Source organism: Lampetra fluviatilis, chromosome 41, assembly GCF_964198595.1.
Source record: "Lampetra fluviatilis chromosome 41, kcLamFluv1.1, whole genome shotgun sequence".
In the NCBI taxonomy this organism is placed as follows: Eukaryota; Metazoa; Chordata; class Hyperoartia; order Petromyzontiformes; family Petromyzontidae; genus Lampetra; species Lampetra fluviatilis.
The window spans coordinates 10719697-10744200 of NC_136315.1; the positions used below are offsets into that span (position 1 = coordinate 10719697).

The 24504-nt window shown below is 48.9% G+C and overlaps 1 protein-coding gene across 1 annotated transcript in view; it reads right to left on the reverse strand.

The window, feature by feature from the left end:
• The window catches only part of LOC144946547 (protein FAM13A-like), a 63769-nt gene extending 40358 nt beyond the window's left edge, over positions 1 to 23411 (reverse strand). Inside the window, 2 exon segments of the mRNA XM_078875546.1 lie at positions 16676 to 16869; positions 23320 to 23411. Coding sequence (XP_078731672.1) covers positions 16676 to 16714 — 39 coding nt within the window. The 5' untranslated portion in view covers positions 16715 to 16869; positions 23320 to 23411.
• Positions 23412 to 24504: the final 1093 nt, after the last annotated feature.

Below are 24504 nucleotides of genomic sequence, written 5' to 3' on the forward strand. Positions count from 1 at the left end.
GGGTCACTATCACTGTTCTCACGCAGGAATGAGCGGCTACTTATTCGAGTGGATGTAAAGAGCCAGTGACTGTAGTGCATAGTTCGGAAGTTAAAGAAATGCCTGCAACGATTAACGGAATTAATTAACAAGTGTACAGATGTTTGACGAGGTCACGAGAGAGTTTTTTTTTTATAGCTGTGAGACATGGCCTTTGGGCATAAACTGCATTGAATCAACAATTTCCATGAGGAAGACAATGAACATTATGGGAATTCCAAACGTACGAAACAAAATATAGTCCAGCAAACGCATGATACTGCTAACACCTAACACAAATTTTTTTTATTTTTTTTATTTTACCAGGCAAGGCCCACTGAGCTATATAGCTCCTATTCAGAAGCAACCTGGCCATAAATGATAGGTCAACAAAGTGATTTATCACGTGGGAATTCATAGCAGCCAAATACTTTAAACCCATGTCGATTCTAAATGTGGAGGGAAAAACAGGGGACCCGGAGAAAAATCTACACGAGCACGGAGAGAGAGACATGCAAACTCAAATATACAGGTGTCACAGGGTCGGGATCGAACACGTAACATCCTGTAAACCAGACGAGGTAGTTAACATCTCGCCACCTGGCCACAGTAGGAGTATTGTAGGAATAGGACAGGGATCAGCAACCTGCGATTCCGGATCCGCATGCGGCTCTGTAAGCACCGCTTTGTGACAGTTATTTATTGAGGCCACCCCGTCTCGTATTCACGTGCATTACGGCTCCTGAAACATTGATATTATTTTTCCGAATCCCCAAAAAATGGATATTCTTGTTATTTTGGCTGCCGACCCCTTGGAATACGATAACCGTGCTGAGATAACAGAAATGGGTAGAACTGTTCTATTTTTAGCACGCGACCACGTTTTGTTTTGGCGCTAATATTTGGGCACAGTGTCACACGAGCACCAGTCTCTGAGCGGACACACGTGCGCATTAGCACTCGGCAGCCCATCAATGTCTGCAGTGTTTATTGTTGCAAACCCCCGACAGGTTTTGATTACGGTCAGTGGCACGAGCGAAATTTTTCAAAATGTAATTGCATTCAATTCAAATTTATCTGTAATCCTGTAAGCAGCTGTGGTCAAGGGTAAAAAGCGCGAACGCGGCAATCCGTGGCGTGGATTTGATGAACTCGTGAGTTCACAGTTCAGATACGGTATCATTAAGTAATCAAGAGTATGAGTAGCAATTGTGGAGGGGATGATGAAAAATTGTTGTGTTGGTACGGCACGGCGCATCACAACCGTGTGAACGTTTGACAGAGTTCAACGGGTGGGCAACGCGGCTCGAATCGCAGCCAACGACATTAACCCCAGACTGACACCGTAAGCGATATATTCTCTCGGCTGAAAAACAAACGAGAAAGCTTTTGTCAACAAACAGGAACTCGAACAAAGAAATCGGACCGTACAGTAGTGAGCAGGAGCGCGAGAACTCTCGGTAGACGATTAGTCTCATCACAGAGATGAATTCGAATGAAGGCAACCACATTAAGATTAACATCGCCATGTGCAGGGTGATTGCAACGTCCCTACTCTGATTTTTTTAAGTAATGGGTACTCACGACAAACAATGTGACGCATTTGAAATCTGTCTTCAAGCGTAGGGTGGTAACTCAGTGCTGTTCTACAACTCGGCTTCCTCCTACCTCTACACTTCCAACGTCGCGTCCTTCGTTTCGTCAACACTTTCCGAGTCGGTCTTGAACACGCCACCAAATGTTCCGCGACACTGATGCCAAGAGCACCACCGGCCTCTTTACTGAAACTATAAAAGCGAAATTTGTATTTTTTATTTTACCAGGTAAGGCCCAATGAGCTGCATAGCTTTTTTTCAGAAGCGACCAAGCTATCACAAATGATAGCTCAACGAGGTGGCTTATCACGTGGAAATTTAGAGCAGTCAAATACTGTAACTGCATGTTGATTCTACATGTGGAGGGGACAAACGGAGGACCCAGAGAAAAATCCACGTGACCATGGCGAGAACATGCAAACTCCAAATATACAGGCATCAGAGTTTGAATTGAACCCACGACCTCCTACATACCAGGCAAGGCAGTTAACATCTCACAGCCGCAGCGCCCCTTGGACTTGGGAAGCTCAGCAAACTGTAGACACCGGCTCACTGTGTTTTAAGAGGGCTGGTGACAGAGTCAGTTTAAAGTTACTGGTTTAAGCTCCACTAACACACACAGAGCCTTTTACTGCACCGTCATCACCTTGAAATGAATTCTGCCCAGCACTGCCACCTGAACAAACAAAGCAAATGACTAAAATATACAATTACAGAAATATCTATTGACATTTCCATGAATAACTTGATAATCTACAGGCCTTTGTCAATCCACTGCTGGATAAAGGCTTCCCCATTCTAGTTGGGGTGGGGGGGGGCGTTGATTGCACCAGACTTCACCACGCTGGTCATTGCGGGTTGGTCATGACGGATGCCTAGGACCGGATTCACTTTGCCAGGAATCAAACTCTGGTCTCCGGGTGCACGGTGTAGGGCGACACCAATCAACCTAGCATTGATGCAACACACGGATGCATTGCATTCGTCTCCAAAACAAGGGGACATTAATAGCAGCGAGAGACTTTCATCGCCCTGGGAGCGTCGCTGTGTGCGAGCACTAGCTCCCGCACCTGCAAAAAAATATTGATAAACGTGACCTCATTGAATGCAACAGCGCCGTCAGGTCACCGAGCAATAACATCAACTGCTTGACGTTAGACTTTGGAAGGATATAAATTCATCGATATTCAACTCCGAAGACATCACAAGGCCCTCTGCTTTGCCACAGTATCCAGTTTTAAGTAAAAGCAGCAGATTTCTATTGTTCCTTCATTCACAACTTGGTTTACACTGTCTGACCTCTATTTCTTGAATGGGCAGAGTGCTACATTTTTTTTTGTACAACACGTTTCCAGGATACGGCTTTGTCCAGACAGAGGCAGCAGGAGTTTCCAAACTTTGCCAACCTACTACCCCCTCACGTACTTTTAATTCTTGGAGCTAACAATGTTAAACATTGGGCAGGCAAGATATTCATCAATTGTGATAGAGGTGAACGCCTGCGATACAAGCATCGAATCGACGCACGGTTTATGACGATGACACCCACATGCTTTGCGGATATGCCTCTGGGCAAAGAGAATGACCGAGGAAAAAATAACAAGAATCGATAATTTAATTCTTGTTTAAACCGTGACCCCCCAATTCATTACAAATGACAATTCATCAAACCGCCAAGCAGGTGAATCTCCGCACGACTTCCCCTTTGCAATCCACTGCTGGATGAAGGCCTCGCTCCACCATATCAGTCACGAGGGTTTTTTTTAACCATACTTCACCGCACTGGTTAGTGAGGGTTCGAGAAGGGGAGCCCAGGAGCGGTTCAGATACCACTCCCCACCGATGTGAGGCGTGGGCGAGGAATCAAACTCATGTCGGCGAGTGCGCTAACCACTATACCACCACTATACCACCACTCTGCCCAGAGCACAACACATACCTATTTATAATGCGAATGACTTCCAAATCAAATGGACTTACAAACACACATTTGTACAGTACAACCGCATCTCAGGGTGGTGTACACACAGGCAGACACAGCAGGCCTAGGGCTAAGATGGTAATTAGACATCAGGATTTTAACACTGATGTAAGCAGAGGGGATTTCATCGGATCTGTTGTACAAATCCTTTTCTCAAGTCTCTAAAGCTGGCAGATGGCCGCGTGTCGTCGTTCAGTTTAGACCCCATGTGCCGCCTGAACACAGGTATGCCGGGATGGCACCTTCCGTTGCCAGGAGCGGCCTTCTGGTTTGTCAGAGAACCTCACGCAAGCGTGAACATCGAGTCACCTCTCCATTACTCAAGCCGCAGACGGAGCGAGCGCACGCTTAAAAGGGAATAAAAGCGGAGGCACTTTTACAAACGACAGATGCTTATTTCAACTTGTTTATGTTACGCCTCTTTTGCTCATGTGAAAATGTCGTGCAGAAAAAAATTTATATTCCCCCGAGAAAAGCTATATTCGGTGAATTGAGTAAATTTTTCAATTCCCTATTCATCCACTCGGGCCTTTGTTTTCCTTCAGAAGGGTTGATAAATGTGTGCCCGTGAGCACAGAAAAGACTTCAAAGTAAATCACACCTGTGGAGGTATACGTTACATTTACAAACCATTGCAGTTTCACAAAGTTCCTGAAAATGTATTTTGGGTAGTTGTAAAGAACCGCGTCATAAAAAGTTCTCTCCCTCTTCCCGTCCGCTGACAGGGACATTATTCACTTGGACTTCTGTTTTTTTCCACAAATCAGCGTTGGTTGATGCCGTGGGTGGCGGCGGCGTTTCCAGCGCCTGCGTTTACACAGCCCTGCCAACACGTTCCCCTAAGTGTTGTGCTGTTTGGAATGTGCTGCCAGCCCAGTGCCACCCGTGCCACCAGGACAGTGACCCCAAATTCCAGTCTCAGCTCTGGGGAGGGACCTCTTCTTGCCCGGACAAACCCTAGGGCGAGCGAGCCAACACAGCATGTGCCGGCTGAATCTCAGCCGCGGCCTGGCCGTTAAGAGAAGCAACACATGGCGCTCGCTGTTGGGATGAAACGAACGAAAGTGGAAAGAGTGGCTGGGTGTGGCGCTGGCATTCCAGCCCGCTCGCCCGTAGTCGTGCCAAGACGAAAATGCCCACCAGAGGAACTCTGCCGCTAACGTCTGCACCGCTGCGCCTCAAGGGCAGAGCAGTGAATGGTTCACCGCAGGACCGCGCTGGGCAAATAAAATAAACTTTAAGCACACAACGCGAACGTGAAGAGGTATGAGGAATGCGCTTCTACTCACACAAAGGCGCATGGCTGCTCCTACACCCATGGCGGAGCTGAGGGCCCCAAAGCTGCCGTACGCATGGAGCGGAGGAGCTACATCACGGCTCGTGCCACTCTAGCTGCCGCACATCTGCCTCCCCTCGCGCCGCACGGGCTATGCTCGGCCGCAGCAAGAACACTCGATGCCGCTTTCTCGAAACCACTGCGTGCACCGCAGAGAGGCGGGTGAGCAAGCGAGCGCACAGCGAGAGGGCGCAGAGTGAGAGAGCTCAAGCGGTTGGCCGACACGACAGCTGGCAGCAGCACAGGGCAAGCGGCGTGGTGGGACGCACGCGCGAAGCGGAAGGCGGAAGCTGCTACTGCCGCCGCGAATGTTTGGCATTCTCGTCACCACGGTGAAAAGGGGACACCCTCTCCGAGCGATGGCTGGGGAGCAGCGGATGGGGGAGGGACAGGGGGTGGGAAAGTCGCAGAGGAGGGAGGGAAGTCACGTGACCAGTGCACAGGGATGACTGGGTCATGTGCCTTTGACGGTGCGTTTGCTGAAGTAATTCCCCACCTCCTGTCCCCCCGCCCTCAGGCTCATGCTCCATGCCTCACCTCGACTGCGGACCAGTCACAGCAATGTTCTGCTCGACTCTTCTACTCATTGCTGGCAGTAATGGGATGAATACAAATACCGACTGCAATATGTGCAGCGTTAATCAATAACAGGGCCAGCCAAGCATGTATGGCAGCCAAGCATTTCCAGCAGCAACAGCAGCGTTGATCTCTTACATCGGCACCATCCAGTCCACACAACCTCCATCCACAATCTCGTCCACCAATGCTCCAGACAAAATCTTCATAATGCACACACACTGTACTAAACAAGGTATGCATCTTCGCCCACGTGTCTGGAATGTTGAAATACTGTGCACACTTGGGAACACTGTTATACATGCGTTTTAATAAGCCGTGTTGCTGTCTCCTTATGTTAAGTAACAAACTTCCCTTTGGGGTTTTATAGCAGCTCTACAGATCTTAAGTAGCTCAGTGCTGCCTTCACTGCATCGCAAATAGAAACCCATGCGGCAAGACACCAGTTGTTTGTGGTGTGTGACTATAAATGCACTCGACTTCAAAGGACGTGAGAATTCATTTAATATTTTGGAACTGATTCCACAAAACGCAGGCCCCTGTGGAGATCCAGCCACCCATATTTCAGCGTTCTTGGCTGGATAGGTGGAATGGGTGAAAGAAAGAGGAAATGAATGAGGCCAAGAGAAAAACGAAGAGGGAGCGCGTAGGACAATGAGCAGGTCGACCCCACGACTTCTCCCTCTCCGAGCAAAGCCCTGCCTCAGCTGTCTGTTCCAGTGGCGCCTCTGTCTCCGTCTTCAATGCCTACTGCGCTTCAATGGGAACGTGCATATCAGAGGACAACACGTGCTATGCGCCCCTCTGCTGTGCAGCGCTTGCGTCAAGTATTTACTTAAGGCGTAAAAACTAATTCTTTATGGGGACTGGCTCGATGCAGATAGTGAGGGTTAAAGATTTCTGGATATCCTGGACATCCAAATAAGTGTCCTTTTTTAACAGTGGTTGAGCACAGGCTCAAAGGTTCGAAACATTCAGCGGCTAACATGAGTAACACATTCCATGAAATGAGCAAGGTTATTATTGTACGAGCTTGGGAGGTTATGTCAAAGAGGGAGAGAGCAAGGGAAGAAGAAGTGAAGTCTCGTGACCTGTGGTCTTTCTTTCGTATGAAACATTTGAATACATATTGTACCGAGTCTGATAATGCATGCAACGGCATCGGAACTGCTCAATGTGCAGCGTCCGAGCCGCCTGTGTAAGCGTGTGCTGGGCAGCGGTCGGTTACGCCATGAACGTCACTCTCTCATTCCCCATTTGGTCGTTGAGCCCAGTGTGGGTGAAATAGCGAATCGAATAGGCAGAGCCCTCGACACGGGTGAAGAGACCACGGAGTTGAATTCACGGGAACGGTCGTGGTAGCGGCGATCGAGGAGTCTGCATCTCATGTATGTTGAACTTCCTTTGCACATGGTGCTACTCCTTCTGCAGAGCATTGCATATAGCCCCTTGCAGCAAGACAAACCGAAACGCGAAAGATATTTACATTTTTCAAGTACAGTACATTTTTTAACGCACCTTGAAACAATTTTCGGCTGATTTTTTACACAAAGACAAAGATCCCCCATATAGCCTTAACTGACTTTTGGGGCAAGTGCTGTTCACAAGCACCTTTGAAGGCTGGCATGGCATATGAGGGGGTGGGTGGCCAGCACCACGCCCAGATGCCTTTGTCTCCCCAGTGGCGATGTTTACACACCACACCAGGTACTCATTTGGGGCTGAGTCTACCTGGGGCAGGCCCAGGACCGATGCAAATAATCGTTACTGGTGTTGGGCATGAGCGGGAATCGAACTCAGGTCGCCGGGTTAGTAGCGCAGCGTGCTAACGATTACACTACCGCTCCCCATTTTACATACACACACACGCAGACAGGGGGATAACGACAAATGCATGAATGGGAGCGGCCACGCGAGGTGACGTCCCCGGAGAATATAACATCAAATTTGTGAAATGGCACGTATTGTCTAAAGCAAGGGAAACCTAAAAACACCCATCATCCTTCTGTGGTCGATAAAATTAGTACCACTGTGTTGTGTATTGGTAGGTCATCGGTTGTTGCCCAATGGACGACTCGGCCCTGCCATAGGAATGTGAAATTTTCACCACGGCCTCAGTGCTCACTTGAGCGGGAAACCACCGACTTTTTTTTATATAAACAACACAAACAGTCTAAGAAACGGTCAGAGCACACGGCAGGGCACACAGTCAGAGTACACGGCAGGGCACGCGGCAAGGCACACTGTCAGAGGATGCGGCATGGCATGTGCCGACTGTACTAGTTTAGTTCAAGTTAAATGAATTACGTTAGTTTGATTTCAGATGCTTCATCGCAAGTACAATGATGACATTGTGCATCTCATTCGCTGTACAGTTTGTATCTTGTTTACATTTTAGATATATACGAATCAGGGGTATGTTTTTTCACGAGATAAAACGTGCATGTGCCACACAATCGTGGAGAAATCAAAACGAACGGGAACATGTTCGGAGAGGAGATATCACGAAACTAGGTCATGTACAGGCTGCGGGCCATGCGTCAAAAGGCTGACCAACCCCCACGATGCAGCTCCTTCCACAAACGACAACGGAGCTCGTTTCTCCCCAAGCGGAAGCGGTCTCTGCTTGCTTCGTTATCAAAGTCGCGGCAAAGTGCAGCCTTGAAAAACTGTTTTTTAGCGGCATCAGAGAGGGCACACACGCCCCCAGTGGACTCACGGCCGGTACCACCACCACCACCCACGTCCCCCCTCCCCCCAACGTCGCCAGTAAGAGCGGTTATCCCTCATTAAACACGGCCAGTGAGTGCCGCAGGGCTTTCGGTGCCAAAAACCACCACACCACACCAATATCACGTACTCACTGTGACTGGTACTACCGTGCTCATAGATACAGCAGAAGAGAAGCAGACTCAGATACTGCCACCGATAACCCCAACCCCAAAATCCTAAACACAACTTCCATAACCCCAACTCACTAACCCTAAACCCTAGATCCTTAACCTAAACTCCTTAAACCCCAACACCCTAACACTAAACCCTTACTCCCTCACCCTAAACCCCAACAGTAAACGCTAACTCTATCTCCATATTACCTGAACTTCCTAACCCGAAACCCTAACTTCCTAAACCATACCGGCCTAACGCTAAACCCTCACTCTGTAACTCTACCTCCCTAACCCTAACTGCCGAATCCTAACTCCCTAACGTTTAACCATAAACCTATCCTTGAACCCCAATCCTAAACCCTTAATCATTTCTCTAAACCCTCACAGAATTCACATGCATTGATCACACCATGTTTCTCAGCAGCATCAGCGTAGGAGGAAAATTTACCCATCGTGTCTGCGGTGCGCATATGCACACGTACGCGTGCATGCGTGCGTGTGTGCATGCACACGTGTAGTGAGTCCAACTGAGTCGCAGACGTTGTCTTGGGAGCGACACTATTTATTACATCAACTCAACACAACATAACGTAACCTACACTTGGGTGTTGAACGCCCATCTAACCACGCTACGGCAGAACTAGACACAGTCCCGCTATCCCGGTCCTGACCGCGTGGCTAGAGGCTTCTTCAACCCGACGTGGATCTTCTTCACCAACAACCCGAAGAACCCCAAGCCCCTCACGAGGCCCCCGTGATATTGGCCTGGGCTGGCTCCGCCCCTCGCCCCGCCCACCTTCTAGATCTCTCGAGCTCTTTCCCGAAGGCTCCCGAGAGCTCCTTTAGACCACGTGACCGCCCAGCGGCCCCCCTCCAATAAAATCCGCCCCTCGCCCCGCCCACCTTCTAGATCTCTCGAGCTCTTTCCCGAAGGCTCCCGAGAGCTCCTTTAGACCACGTGACCGCCCAGCGGCCCCCCTCCAATATAATCCGGTCACGTGTCGGCAGGTCAACCAGCGTATTATGCCCCAACGTAACCCTGGCTGGCTGATACTCTCTCTCGCTCCCTCACCGGGAGCCCGCACTGCACACTGTATGTGGTGCTTCCATGCTAACCAGCGCTCACCCAAGCCCCGCTAGGGCTGGTACTACGCCTAGTAACCGGGCCGCACATAATGACAACATATTATCCGCCGTGGCTTCGCAAGCCCGGCACCACACAGTGACATTCACAGTCACTACACATGTAAAGGGGTAAGTGATGCATTGTATGGAAAGGAAAACAAGCACTGTGCCACACAGGAACGTTAAAAACAAAACAGTGAAAGGAATTAGCCCTGGGATTGGGTCATCTGAGACAAGTTTTGATTTCTAAACAATTGACCTATTCTACCGAGACAGCCCCACCTTGATGTCCTGTCGTGGTTACAAATGACAAACATTTGACCTCGGGGCAGTTATGCTCTTTCATAACAATACTACAACTGTAGTAATCAAGTGACTTCCTTGCTGAAATAAGCACTGAGGCGATGCTCATCTCATATTTACAACCCCTGAGATGTTATGGATATTCCACATTCCTATGACTGGGGCACGTCTAGCCATAAGACAACCACTGTTGACTTTTCCACAGTGGTACTCATTTTTATCGACCCTGGAGAGATGATTGGCTGAATCAAACTCGGACCTTGCAATTGCGAGCTGCTCGCTCTACCGCTGAGCTACCTGGACACCTCTTTGCAATGTCGTCGTGCTGTTTGCCTTTTGGAATTCTTTGAGACAAGGCCATGAAGGAGGCTGGTGTAGGCCAATCAGTTTCAAGGAAAATGCATATATTATCAAGGCATGTTTGGTTGCATGTTTTACTACGAGCATGCGTTTTCAATGCAGACTTCATGCCTTGTGATAGGTGAAAATATTAACACCTTCTGTATTCTTGCCGGAAAGGGTATTCATTTTTTTTCATCAAATAAACATTTAATTGATATGGCGGAAGAAGTTTGGAATACATTTAACAGATAGCGAAACAGAATAGGTGGGAATAATGCATACAGAAGACAGACAGGGTTCATTTAAAATTGCTCCAACTTTCAATCCAAGTCAATACATTTTTTTGTTTACATGTGGTGCCTTTTTGGTGCAAATCTGCCACACAAAGCACCATTAACCCATTATAACAATTTTTTTACAATTCTAGACAGTAAAAAAATGTAAAACCAAGTTGTGGCTATACTGCTATGAATGTAATTCTCTCGCAATATTCTTTAAATCCGAGAAAATATTTTTTTAAATACCTTGCCATTTTATTTTTACATAAAACGCAGATTACTCTTAGTTCTGCGACTGCAGGAGGATCGTGAGAGGAGAGTGAACATAGACAGCTACGGTACAAGATGTTAATTCAATCGCCTGGAGTAGAAGATGTCAAGGATTCGATCCCGACCCTGACGCCTGCTGTCTATTTGGAGTTTGTGTGTCTCTCTCCCTGTGGTCGCGAGGATTTTTTTCCGGGTCCTCCGGTTTTCCTTCCACATTTTAAATCCACATGTGTTTAGAGTATTTGGCTGCCATACATTTCCACATGATAAGCCGCTACGTTGAACTATCATTTATGGCCAGGTCAGTGGGCCTTACCTGGCAAAATAACAAAAAATAGTTTTAGTTTAGCTATCTCTGATTTTGCGCTGCAGTGCCATGGGTCCTCCACTCCTTCTGTTAACATATCTTTTTCCTGCAATACCTCTTTGGCAGTGGCGCATAAGAACGAACTACAAAACACTCAACACATTCGTCAATAGCACTGCTTGAAAATAAACAAACATTACGTAAGGGATCAAGTTTTCAGGGAATGGCCCTTCTGCTTAGCACACGGATAGAGAGGCCAAAGAGATGTAGTGAATGAGTTGGAGACTGTACGATACACCACGGGGCTCTGGTACGAAGCGAATTGTTTTCCAAATGAAGAGTCTGGTATTGGCACATGAACAGCTACCCATTAGTCAATAATGAGCAATAGACAAACCCTTAAAAAATATAAACATGTATTATGCACATGCTCATGTGGTATAAAATGAGTGAGCATCCCATGCACAAGGAGGGGAGATTTAACACAAAACGACTGCTGCCAACGGGCCAGGAGCCCACTTGGTTGCACTGCATCATCCGCACGTCCTCGTAGCCCTGCAGGTGAGTCTCAATCGCGGCACAATCTGTGAGCGAGCCACCAACCCTGCCTGCACAATGCCGCACGGCAGGCACGCTCCACCGAGGTTCGTGATGACGCGGGCAACGGCGTGAAGTGGTTCCCCATGGGCAACGACGAATGGAAAACGAGCAAGGGGGGAACGCAATTCTGAGCAGAGCACAAAGACAAAGATCCCCCGTATAGTCTTAAGAGACTGTGAGTGGCAAACACCATCGTTTAATGATATTTCAATTAACGATCCGCCTCCCATAAGGTCCCCATTGTTTCTACTAACGATGCATTTTCGATTAACAATACGTTTACGATATCACGCGGCCGCCGGTTTTGGCCAATCGGAGCGCTCCTAAGTGGACTCAGCAGACCTCAGCCAATCAGTGTCGCTCTTTTATGAGCGTTTTGAGAGTAACTTGCTGTTAGCTTTTGAATGTTTCATGTTCGGTGCTTATGGAAACAGCTCTCTTGAATATTTAAGTGTTATTTTTACTTAAAAGTCAAATAAGATCAATAACAATGGCCCCTAAAATGAATGTGAAAAAAGCCATACATTTTCTTAGCCTAAGGTAAGAATTTTTATGTTATGCTCAATCTATGCCCCTTTTTATGCTATGTTTTTAGGGTGAAAAAGGTCAACTTACGATCGTCTTGGAACAAATTAAGCCTTTAAAAAGTATTTCCTATATTCGATTAACAATAATTTCAATTAACGATGGTTTTCGTGGAACCAATTAATATCGTTAACTGTGGAACCATTGTATACACACGGCAATAATACATATGTACGTTTTTGGACTTCTTTAGCATCATACATAACAAACTGTGCTCATTGGAAGTCTGGATAGGCACTCGTTTAAGGCCGAGTCGACCTAGGGGAGGCCCAATGGTAGTTCAAATTTTTGCCAAAAGTTATCGGACGTGAGTGGGAATCAAACTAGGTTCACCGGGTTTGAAGCGCAGTGCGCTAACCACCGCACAACCGCTCCCATGAGCATAGCAGAGAACAGACACCTACACAGAAACACACACATTAACTAAACCAGGTTTCTCTCGCTCTCCTTTCACGGATACAAATAAATGAAAACTGTGCAGTAGCAGATTTTAATTAGGCGAGTACTAAGGTTAAACTATATTCCATTTCTTAATTACTGCAGTCAATAAAAAAATAAAATCATCGTTGTAATACCACGTATACATGGTATCAGCAGTTCTAATTCATATAGATGGGGAACAATAAACCCTCTTCCGTGAAATGGCGCACACAAAGATCCCTCGTATTGCCTTACCAGACTTTAGTGGCAAGTGCTGTTAGCGAGCACCTATGAGCGGGGTGGGTGGCCAGCACCACGCCTAACCGCTGTTATCTCCGCAGTGGCGATGTTTACACAGTGCGCCAAGTGCTTATTTGAGGCTGAGTCGACCTAGGGGAGACCCAGGACCAGTTCAGATAATCGTCACTGGCGTTGGCCGTGAGCAGAAATGAAACTCGTGTCGTCGGGTTCGTAGCACAGTGCACTACGGCTGCACTACCGCTGCACTACCGCTCCCTCCTTTAAGTGCATTGGTGAAGTCAGAATTATCCTTTGGAGCACTAGTTCTCTGCGACTCACATTTGAACACCAAACTTCCCCTTACCCAATCCGGCCCCCCTCACAGCCGTCACCCCCTCTGACTCGGGAGGACGCGAGGCCCTTGGGCTCGGGTGGCTGGGGATCCTGTTTCTATTTCCCATCCTGGTCCGCCCATTCCGATGAGCGCTCGCGCATCTCATCACCTGACGTCCTCGAGCCAAGCGGTCACATGGCAGTGGGTACACCCCCCCACCCTGCTCTGCACTACCCATCGTTTCGCACCTCCAATTAGCACGGTTGGCTATGTACGGTGCAAAATAAGTTCAACGTACCCCATCTTCACACACTCAAGTCAGAGTTTTATTCTTCATTTATATAAAACAAATATTTTACCCGCCCGATTCTTGTATTGGCGTCATGTCATGAAAAAAATCTGTTCCGATTTCTCGCAGAGCAGTGCAATTCATCATATTAGACAACGGCCAATGGAAGCGGATATCACAGAGTTACCTTTGAGATCAGTTCAGTGACCTCTAATCCACACAGTAGGGGGCAACACTTTCCCACTTGCCCTGCCACCATGTTCATCGCATGACAGTCAAAACTATATTTTAATTTTTCCCAAATCTCTCAGGCATTTAGGAAAATAAATTCAAGAACCAGTTTAATTACAAGCAGTGGCTGAAACCTGGATTCAAAGCCACGATCCCCGCGGTGCCGGCTCAGCGCTCTGACCTCCGAACCATCCGGCCACCTCAAAGTTTTTGTAAAAAAAAATGCACATCTCCTACCCGGCATAGAGCCCTCACACTTGCGTACGTGCCACTGTGACGAACGTGGGATGCACGCGATCCTGCTCCCTAAGTAGGTCAGATGCCTCGAAGGAGACCACGGCTAGCGCGGCAGTGCCAGCGGCAGCAGCGGCGCGCACACATGTACGCATGCGGCCCGGCGCAGGAATTTCATCAGCGCCACGGCTAATTGCACCGACGGTGCCAAAGCTCATCTGGCTCTCGGCAAAAACCCGGAGCGCGCTGCCTGCCTACTTGCCGCACTTAGGCCCCCAAGAGCCTACAGTGTCACCCAGAATACCAATGACCTTCTGCCTTCATCGTCCGAGGCCATTTTATATGCCGCGGCCGGGTGAAGGTCACCTCATCTCGCAGCCTCTGCCTGCACTCCTGTGTGGCCGTGAATATCGTTTTGCTCGCTCCGGGGGGCGTGGATATGTCACGTTTAATGACCCCTATTTAAATAATGTGCTGTTGCGGAGAGCTATTCAGGGTGCTGCGGCTCTGATCGGTGACTAAAGCCTCATTCATCTGATTCACTGAGCAAGAGCCCTTCACATATTCACAGAAAAGCAGATTAATTTAAATTGCTCATGAAGTTCTTGCTGCTGGTATTTACAAAGGGTGTTTCTTTGTGTGTCTGTAATAATGCCGCTGTTATGGGCTGTGGGTTCAGGTCGGGTGAGATAACACAGAGCAATCATAGAACAGTCATTGACTGCAGCCTGACTGCCACTTTCCCCATTGCCCCGATAACCGGCTTCCTCAAAAAGACGAAAATTCAGTCGATGAACACAAATCATTGCATGCAATATTGTGAGCATGATAATATACGAGGACACTGAAACTTATTAACTCGTTACCATTACAAAACGATCAATATTGGTATTTCTACAGTTAAAGTTCATGCCATTATTGCCACATACTACCAAGGCTAAAGTTCATGACAACGAATCTGTGCCGAGGCCTTAAATAGAGAGAGGGGGGAGGGGCCGGGGCAGAGAGAGGACTGGGGAGGCGGACACACGAGAGGGGACCAGCAGGCAAACAAGGGGACAAGGAGGGAGCAGTGTGGTATTCCGGACCACAGTGGCCGGAGGAGAGACAATGGTTTAGAGCAAGTAAATCGAAAGTTTGAGAAAGCAAATTTAGGAAAATGAAGAAGTGTAATGCAATGCAACACAGAGGGTCGGTGAACACACAGTTAACACATAGCCTGGTTGATTAACTGCTCCCTCCTTGTCCTCCTCGTTTGTCTGCCTCCCCAGTCCTCTCTCTGCCCCGGTCCCTCCCCCCTCTCTCTATTTAAGGCCTCAGCACAGATTCGTTGTCTTTCTGTTTGTCTTGGTGCGTGTCTCGCTCAGTGTGTCTCTGTATGTGTGTCTGCCTATGTTGTTTCCGCGTCTGTGTTTTATCATTCATTCTTACCTGATAATGGCTGCTTGTGTTGCAACCGAAACGTCGTATTCAATTATTATTTGATTTGATTTTCTACGTGACTTTACCGAAAGAACCAAAGAGTAATTCCTGCAGTCACGAAAGCTTCGAATCTAGTTTTCATGACACTGCTCTTCCGACTTTAATCAAGAGTCCCACCAGAATAACCACCTCCGTTGCAGCGTGGTGAATAAAACAATATTTTTTTATTCTTCTGTGTTGATGAGCGACTGGGGGGTATGAGAAGAAAAACAGGGTGACAAAACGTGCTTGCGCAACGCTCGGGCGGATAAGCATGCAATAAAACGTGCCAATTTATTGCAGCGTTAAGGGCTAAACTGCTCACCCACGACCTTTAAACCGAGTACCTCCGCGTAACACAGCGGCAGCAGCGGTGACAGGAGCAGCAGCAGCCGGCGCGACGCAAACACCAGCCCTGCGGCCCGTCAGGCCCTTGGCCATGTCCCGCGCAATGGAACGCGGCGCCTGGTGCGCTTGCGATTGTCGCTCAGCAACGAACAGAGGGGCAGAGGAAAACGCACGATCGTGGAACTCGGAGAGCCGCATGCGGGTCCCTTGAGCGAGTTAATCGCTGGAGATACTCGGCAAAATCTTTGGCAGTGATTGCGCCTGGCAGTGGCTGGAAGTGACCTTGAAGTATGTACATATGCGTGCGTGTATGCGTGTCGTGTAGCGGTAATGTAGCGGTTAGTGTGCTGCGCTACAAACCCGGCGACCCGAGTTTGATTGTCACTCACGGCCAACACTATTGACGCTTATTTGAACCGGTATTGGGCCTTCCCTAGGTGGACTCCGCATCAAATGAGTACCTGGAACGATGTGTAAAAATCGCCACTGCGGAGACAAAGGCGGCCGGACATGGGGCTAGCCACATTGCCGCCCGTGTGCCATGCAGACTTTCATAGGTGCTCGCTAATAGTACTTGCCCCAACAGTTTGTTACGGCTATAGGGAGATTTTTTTTGTGCGTGTTTATATGCATGCATGTGTGTATATAAGCGCGCGTCTGCGTGTGTGCACGTGTATGTACATGCACGTATATGTAAATGTGCATGTGTGTAGATATGCACGTCTGCGCATGTGTGCGCATGTACATGCACGTGTGTACATTCGCGCATGTCAGCGTGTGTACACGTGCATGTGTGTGTACATACACGCGTGTCTGCGCGTGTGCACTTGTACACGTGCATGTGTGTATGTGCATGTGTATGTGCATGTGTGTGTACATACATACACACGTGCCTGCGTGTGTGCGTGCGTTACCGCGTGGCAGGGCTCGAGGCCGAGCCCGCTGTCCCCCATCGTGTAACGAGTGGCGTTGCGCGACGCCTCCCCGGGGGCCTCGCTACGGCTGCTTTAGGTTGTGGCAGAAGATGAGTCTGTAATTCCTCATTGACGGCGGCACGGCGCTTGCTGGGGGGTCGGCTAGCTGGCCCTCCACACGACTCAACACGGCTCTGTGGGACAAGCAGCACACAGGGCAGGGGGGGGGAAGTGAGGGCACAATGCGTTACATTGGCAGCTCCTGACCTGCACCGTGCAGGAAAAATTAACGAATGCGCGCGGGGTGCGTCAGCGCCACGTCGCGGCGACAGAGCACATGAAAGCACAACGTGAAGTTAGTGGGGGGGGAGTCTTGCAGATCTTGAATGAGGTGCCGCCATTCGGAGACGGTAGAGAGCCACTGCATTCGATGGACTGCCACGTTCCTGCCAAAATCTGTGCCTCATGCCAAATTGGCAGCGGCGGCGGTGCACAGGCAGACTGGAGGTCCGGCTGTCAAGCCATGCCCCGTACTCAGGGTTGCGATGGTTCACTCACTCGTGGGTGGCAGTTGACTGTGATGAAGTTATTCAAATCAAGCGATGAGGGGTTCAAGTTCGCAGTGAAAACGTTAAAACTACGCGTGGAGTACGGCCACAGCAGGCGCTCGCGACAGTGAGCCCTCCCACTTGCGGTGAAAGCCACGAAGCGCCTTGATCATAGTCAATGACTAATTAAACAACCATCCAACAAAAGTGAGCCAAGTGAAATGTACAAATTTTGGTTTATTTCAAAATAGATTGAAAGTATCAGGCTAATGAAGTAACTTGAAAGTTAAAGCACTTACCTCCTCGGCCAGGGAATGTAGAGAATGGAATGTTTTAACTCCCAGCCCCCCACCCCCAATGCCCTGGGGAGCAGCCTGGCAGCCCGGTATTCGAGCGACGGGGCTCTCTCTCCCGATGACCTCCTTGACCTTCGCATGGGGAAGGGTACGTTCCGCTCACCTGACGTGCCACATCCCAATCAGCTGCGCAGCCTTCCCGGATCCCACCTCTCCCTGCGGTACGATTGCAATGCGGAGATGTGCTCCTCGTGAATTTTATTAAAACGCTCCAGCCAAACGCCGCTCCAACCACTCTCGCAATGCGCGGCACCTAAGCCATCTGTGGGGAATTTGGATGGAGCTCAGGAAACGTGCGGAGGCACACAATGGGCCGCTCGCACAACTACACGGTACACGGCCGACCCCGTGCGTTAGCGGAGCAGGACAGGCCGCTCACACGCTCGGGCATTCCCCTCCGTTTCTTGACCGAACTGGTGATCACACAGGAAGCATCAAGCTATTTTAAGTCAGAGTAATTGGGCGACCACATCATCATTATCTGCACCATTCGTGATGATCTATCCACTGCCGGATGAAGGCCTCACTAAGCCACTGCCAGCTCTCATAGTACCACAATAACAATCCACCCAGCACCTACACGTGAGATAATTGAATTACTCCATCTCCGTAGCTGATGTCCTCTTGGGTGTGTTACACCTGCTCTTGGCTGCCTCTGTCTTAAGTCTCGACCACTGGCCATCGTCCATTCTAGCCATGACGTGTCCTGCCCAAGCCCACTCACATCTCTTAAAGGTCTATATGATGTCTCTAATTTGTTCTCTAATCCACGAGTTCCTCCTTCTGTCTCTAAATGTAAATCCAAGCACGTGCCTCTACATGCCTCGTTGTATACTTTAGAGCTTGTGTTCCATTTTTCTTCCTATGTTTCCGATCCATATTCACAAGTACTGTAGTTAAACGTTGACCGCTCAGAAACACCGCTGTAACGGTGCATGTTCCGCATTGTGCGACGGGTTCCCTAATAGAAGAACCACATTATAGCAAAAATACGTTGTGTGAACACCACTAAGCAAGGAGTGACCGTATGTCACATGTACAATGCATCCAATTAGGTGACATTTTTAGAAATCTATTGAAATACAAGTCAAGTGAATGTTACACAAGCTGGCTGGGCATGGTGGTACATGCCTGCAGTCGAGCCCTCGAGAGTGAAATGTGAGTGGATCAGGCACATTTGTTAAACTCACAAACCCACGAGTCCCGCACGGTTGTGAGAACCCCGCTGTAAGGAGCATTGCCACCCCCCTCGTATCTCAAATGATTCTGGGTTCTGAAGTCTCATACGACTAGAATGGTCAAACAGCCCCTGTGACCCACACGGAGTGAGGAGGCCTTCATCGGGCAGTGGATTGCCCACGTTGCAAAGCGTTCACTAACATGGGAAAAAACAAAACATTCCAACTATGGAGGACCCTTATGAAGAAGCAACTTGACATGATTACAGTACATTTGGATTGTAATCACCCTGCACGTGCTATACCCATAGCAGGATTTAACAATAACCACGCAGCCTGGTTACGCATAAACACACATGACCCTGAGACGGTGATGCCCTTGTTAGGCTCGCTACTATGCTGCCATGTTAGTAAGCATCTATTTTGGCCAGGGTGGCACACATGGGGAGACGGCCAGGACCGATTCTGCACTTGCCCCCCTAACTGGTGTAGAGAGGCTGGGCGTGTTGACACATGGCTCACACAAGGCTCCACCACCCTCAGACAAAGCTCCCCCATGTAGCCTTGACAGACTGTTGGGGCAAGCGTTGTTAGCGAGAACCTATGAAGATTAGGACGGCACACAAGAGTGGCCAGCATCAAACCCGGCCACCTTTGTCTCCCTAGCGCTGATATCGATGCATGACACCAAATATCAATTGATGTCCAAGTCGACATAGGGGAGGCCCAGGACCTGTTCAGATTATTCGTCACCGATGTTGGCTGTGAGCGGCAAATCAAACTTCGGTTGCTGGGTTAATAGCGCAGTGTGCTAACCACTGCGCCACTGCTCCCCCAAACTACAATTTTTTTTATTTTACTAGGTCCACTGAGCCGTGAAGCGATTTTTCAGAAGTTGGCTTAACATGTGGAAATTTATAGCAGCCAAATACTCTAAACGCATGTTTCGAAATGTGGCGGGAAAAATTGGAGGACTCGGAGAAAAATTAATGCGACCACAGGGAGAACAGCTCTAAATATACAGGTGTCAGGGTCGGGATGGAACCCCCCGACCTCCTGTATACAAGGCAAGGTAGTTAACATCTCCTAGCCACCGTGGCACCCACAAACACAGACACGCACTGCTGAAGGTGGCTCCATTAAAGCTGAACGAGCGGCCGGTGAGCGACATTTCCACGTGGCCACGGGGCTCTGGGACCGTCGCCACAATCGAGGCAGCTTCTCAGTAAATAAACGTGGGGTGCCTCGCTCAGTCCAGCAGCAGCAGCAGCGCCCGCGCACCAACAAATGAAACCACTGGGCTACACTGCTATCTCCGAGGACGCTCTTCAAGGATATGGCCATGGTGGATATGTCACCGAAGGGCAAGAGACTGATAAACACGGCCGTATAGCGAGCATAGCGGCGGCGGCATCAAGTGCATTGTGGAGTGAGCGTGTGTGACCTGACAATTGTCTTATAAAAAAATAACGACTATAAACCTCTTCCAACATGTCCAATCAATGCGGAAGAGTAGACCAAATACTCTCTAGCGCTCCCTCTAGTGGAGGCCCTGCACTCAGCAGCGGAGTGAGCAAGCAATTGCAGGGCTGCACCTTTGTCGTATTTTACTGTACACTAAAGATGCATGTGTGACGTAGCCTCGTACGGAGGGTGAAGTTAATGATGTCATCATCATCATCAGGCATGAGCAATCCACTACTGGATGAAGGCATCCCCAAGCAGTCGATATCCCTCAAGTTCAAGTGCGATACCTGGAACTAAAAGGATGAACTCTTTACAGAAAGTTGCATGTGCGAGAAGTGGATTGTAATTTAGTTTTTTGGATGGCGGCTATATTAATTGAGTTTTGTTGTAGGAAGGTGTTGAGTTCAAGAGATGTGTTGTTGATGCCGTTGATGTTTATAGTTGAATATTTTTTAGGTCGTTTTTGTTGTGGACGTTTTGTTGTGCTTGAAACGATGGTTGCGATGGATGAGGTAGTGGTGCTAGTGTGGTAGTGCAAGGTGGAGTTGTTGGAGTGGATGATGGACAATATTTGCAGAACCAGCCGGAATTTGAACTGGGGATGCGGGCTAAAGTAGTGCAGCAGCGTTTGTGGTACCAAGCTTTACCACCGTTGCACTGGATAGAATTTGCATTGACGTTCTTGCCGCAGCCGCCACAAGGGAAAAACGGGGCCTGGATTCAATTCGACGTCTCCAGCAATAATGAGAAGCCAGCTCCAGTATGCCGAGAGGGAGGCCTGGGCTGGCTGGCGAAAAGACAGGAAAGTGCGAGGGGTGATGTTGCCATTTGCAAGTGCTTTCATAGTACTTGGTCTCTCCACTTGGAACAAGCGGCAACACTGGAGAGACACGACAGGTCGGGTGATGATGCAACACGCATCCCGTAACAGAAGCATAAATCTGGAGGTGAATTAAAAAAAAGCAACTTTCATGTTGTGCATAATAGCCACGCAGTCTTTCGCAACATCGGATTGAACAGTGTTTAATGTATTTAAAGCCTGCGTTCTTTTTATCAATAAGGTAATTTGCCTGTCAGCAAAGAGGCTACATCAACAAACACCGCAGTGCCGATGTTGGGTCTTGAGTTTTGGCGCTGACTTTGACAACGCGAGCTTTGTTTGTGCCGAGGGGCGTGGGAGAGACGGTGTGAAAGACAGCGCTGTTTATTGTGAGTGTTTAATAGATTCCAATATTAGCTATTAGGAGCAGGCTACAACAACAGCCACAGCACAATTAAAAGTAATGTGGTTACCATAATGTCGTTGTCGACAAGGCGTGTCACATTTCTGGGCATACACTGATAATTATTACATAACAGCCAGTTTTAACATTAGGTTAAACTGGCATTGAACAGTATATACAATATTATTCCAATATTTAAGAATACATACCAAATTAAGAATACAAATTACGCTAAAAGTAACACATTAAACATATATCACCGTGTATATGAATATCAATACTCTACTATTATGATAGGACAGTGCTATTTTACAGGACCGTAAGTATGTATTCGACAGCTAATAATAATGGATAGACTCTAATTACAATTAACTGTGCGAAACAACATACATTAGATGTGCTCACCACCGCTCACCCCTGACAACGCACAGGCGAGCACGCTCATGCACTGATGAGGAATGATTCGAAATAATTGACACCACTTGTAAAAATAAAGCCAATTCTCATTAATTAATTCATTTTGAAATAAAGCACGCGTATGCGTGGCGCTGTTATGCATGCCGGTCGCGAGTGACAAGTTTGCAGGCGTTTGTTTCGAATCAATCCCTTTGAGTTTCCAATGCCTTATTAAACCGTGACTATGACAGCGATTAACAATACTGCCCAGTCTGCCTATATAGCCATTATTGATCATGGCCATGAAGATTACATGATAATCATCATCAACAATGACAGCAGAAGCACATGTTGGCTTCAATCCAGCGACGTTATGAGTGTCATAATACAGGTGTTGTTGTCATGATATGATTGTCACGATCGCATGATTATATGATTGTTGTATGCTTAGGATTGGTATATTATGGCATGATGACGCCATTATATGATTACGATGTTATGAGGATTCTCAACTTTGCATCTCGCGAATCAATGAGATGCAGGAAATACGCATTTTAAATTCAACCCAGCACTACTGATCATGCTAAAGTTATGATAATCATGTCAGTCATGATCGCATGTCACACGGATGAAGTTGATCATGACAACACTGCATCACGGGAAATCGTAGCAGCAGTAGCAGGTTTTGATTTCAACAAAGTGCTGATGAAGATGTTATAGTGAATTATCGTTGGCAAAGAACCCGACAATTGCATAACCGAACACCGCGACAGCTGCAGCAGCCTCGAGAGTTGAACCCTGCGCCCACGAAGCTGCTGCTACTGCTGCGAACCTGGATGCCATACTGAGGTTATTATGATCGTGACAATGATACCATTAGCATCACATGATGATGCCAAACACTGCATCACAGGCAGCCGTGATCGATGCAGCAGCGTCTGATTTTGAATTCAGCCCGGCGCTGCTGCTGCTGTTGATGATGATGGGTGCGATCACGCCGAGTGATCATCGTAACGACATTGAGGCACCGCGTGACTGACAGATGCATCGGCCAGCATCGCAGCAGAAATAATCACGTCGTGAACTGTGCTCTGCCACACGCGCGGGCAGCGGAGGTGAGAAGCCCCCCCCTCGCGTTCACATCCCAGACGATCTCAAGTGACGGGGGGGAGGCCTTTAAGAATGAGAGACCCTCACGATCTTGGGCACCGCCGCTCGGTGCGAGTGAGGCCACGGGAGCGGCAGACACCGCGCCCCCACCATTTCTAGAATTCGCGACCCGGGGGAGGATGGTGAATAGGAGAACGCGGCCGTGAACTCACGCGGGCAGGAAATCCGCCAGCGTCTCAAATCGCGAGTGCAAAGCACGAAGACATCAATTGCGTGCCGTGCGACTGGTTAATAGTCAATCAATTAGAACAGCAGCAACAACAGCAGCAACAGCAGGAACATTCTCGACAACACGAGTCGACAGACCTGGAGCGACGGAGCGAGCTGCTGGACTCGTCGCTTGAATCCCAAGAAACGATCTCCTCCCTGCTCCAGTTTTTTTCTCACCCCCCCCCGTGATCGAAATCCCCAGAGCGCTTAAGCGGCGGCGCGCTCCCATTGGTCGGCGTCCGCGCGTCCAGCCAATCGCGCGCGTCCACCGTGAGGTGTCGACGCCTATCCGTGGTAGAGATTTCAAACAGGAGGGCGGAGTGAAAATCGAAGGTGGTGGGGGTATTTAGGGGGGGGGGGTTGGCGATGAATCACGTGGTGCACGAGGGGCGGGGTGGCGCCGGGGGGGGGCACCTCCCCTCACACACAAACAAATGACGTAATCGCTCTGCCTGCTGCGCCACGTGCTGGCCACGTGCTGCAAGTGCACGTGTTTTTTATACACAATCAGCCACGGTCTGTCCACACGCACTGCTGAAGGGCCCCCTCCTTCCCCAGCCAAAGTCGGCGCCATCATCTCTCACGGTCATGTATTGGATGCAGCGACAACATCCAGCACCCGCACACCGTGCGAGCTCATTTGTACGCTCCCTCTCCGTGGCGGACGCCCTTGCAGACCTTTGGCCGCCAATCCGTTCGTCTCGATTCACTGGCATCGTTTTCTAGCCACGACGCGTCCTGCTCTTGACAGTCAATAACGATGTCCTCTAAATTGCCTCGCTTCGTGTAGTGTACGTATGTATTACTCAGCCGTGATCAACCCACTGCTGGATGAGGGCCTCCCCAACCCCACATCGCAATCCTGCAATTGGCAAACGAGAGCCAATCTCGGCGCTCCCGCGAAAGACACCGATTTGGAAACTTCCGCTCGCATGCCAGAGACGACGACGTTAATTCACATCGGCGTCACGGGTTATAAACGATCCGACGACGCCCAACGCCATCTGCAGACCTGTAACAAGAATGCCAGTGACTTAACATCGGAGCTTCCATTCGCTCCAGGAATCATTTCTAAGGCCCCCACCCACCTAAGCCGATTCCGCCAGACCCAACCCCCGACAGCGAGGGAGAGGGTGGGAAGGGGGTGGTAAATATGTTTCCGAGCTCAGTCCGGCTCAAATGAAGCTCTGCTTTACGTTATAGAATTATACTTCCAACACAGTTGCCTAGCCGGGGTGGAAGAGTAGGCCTAAATACATCTCGGGTAGAACCTTCCAGAGC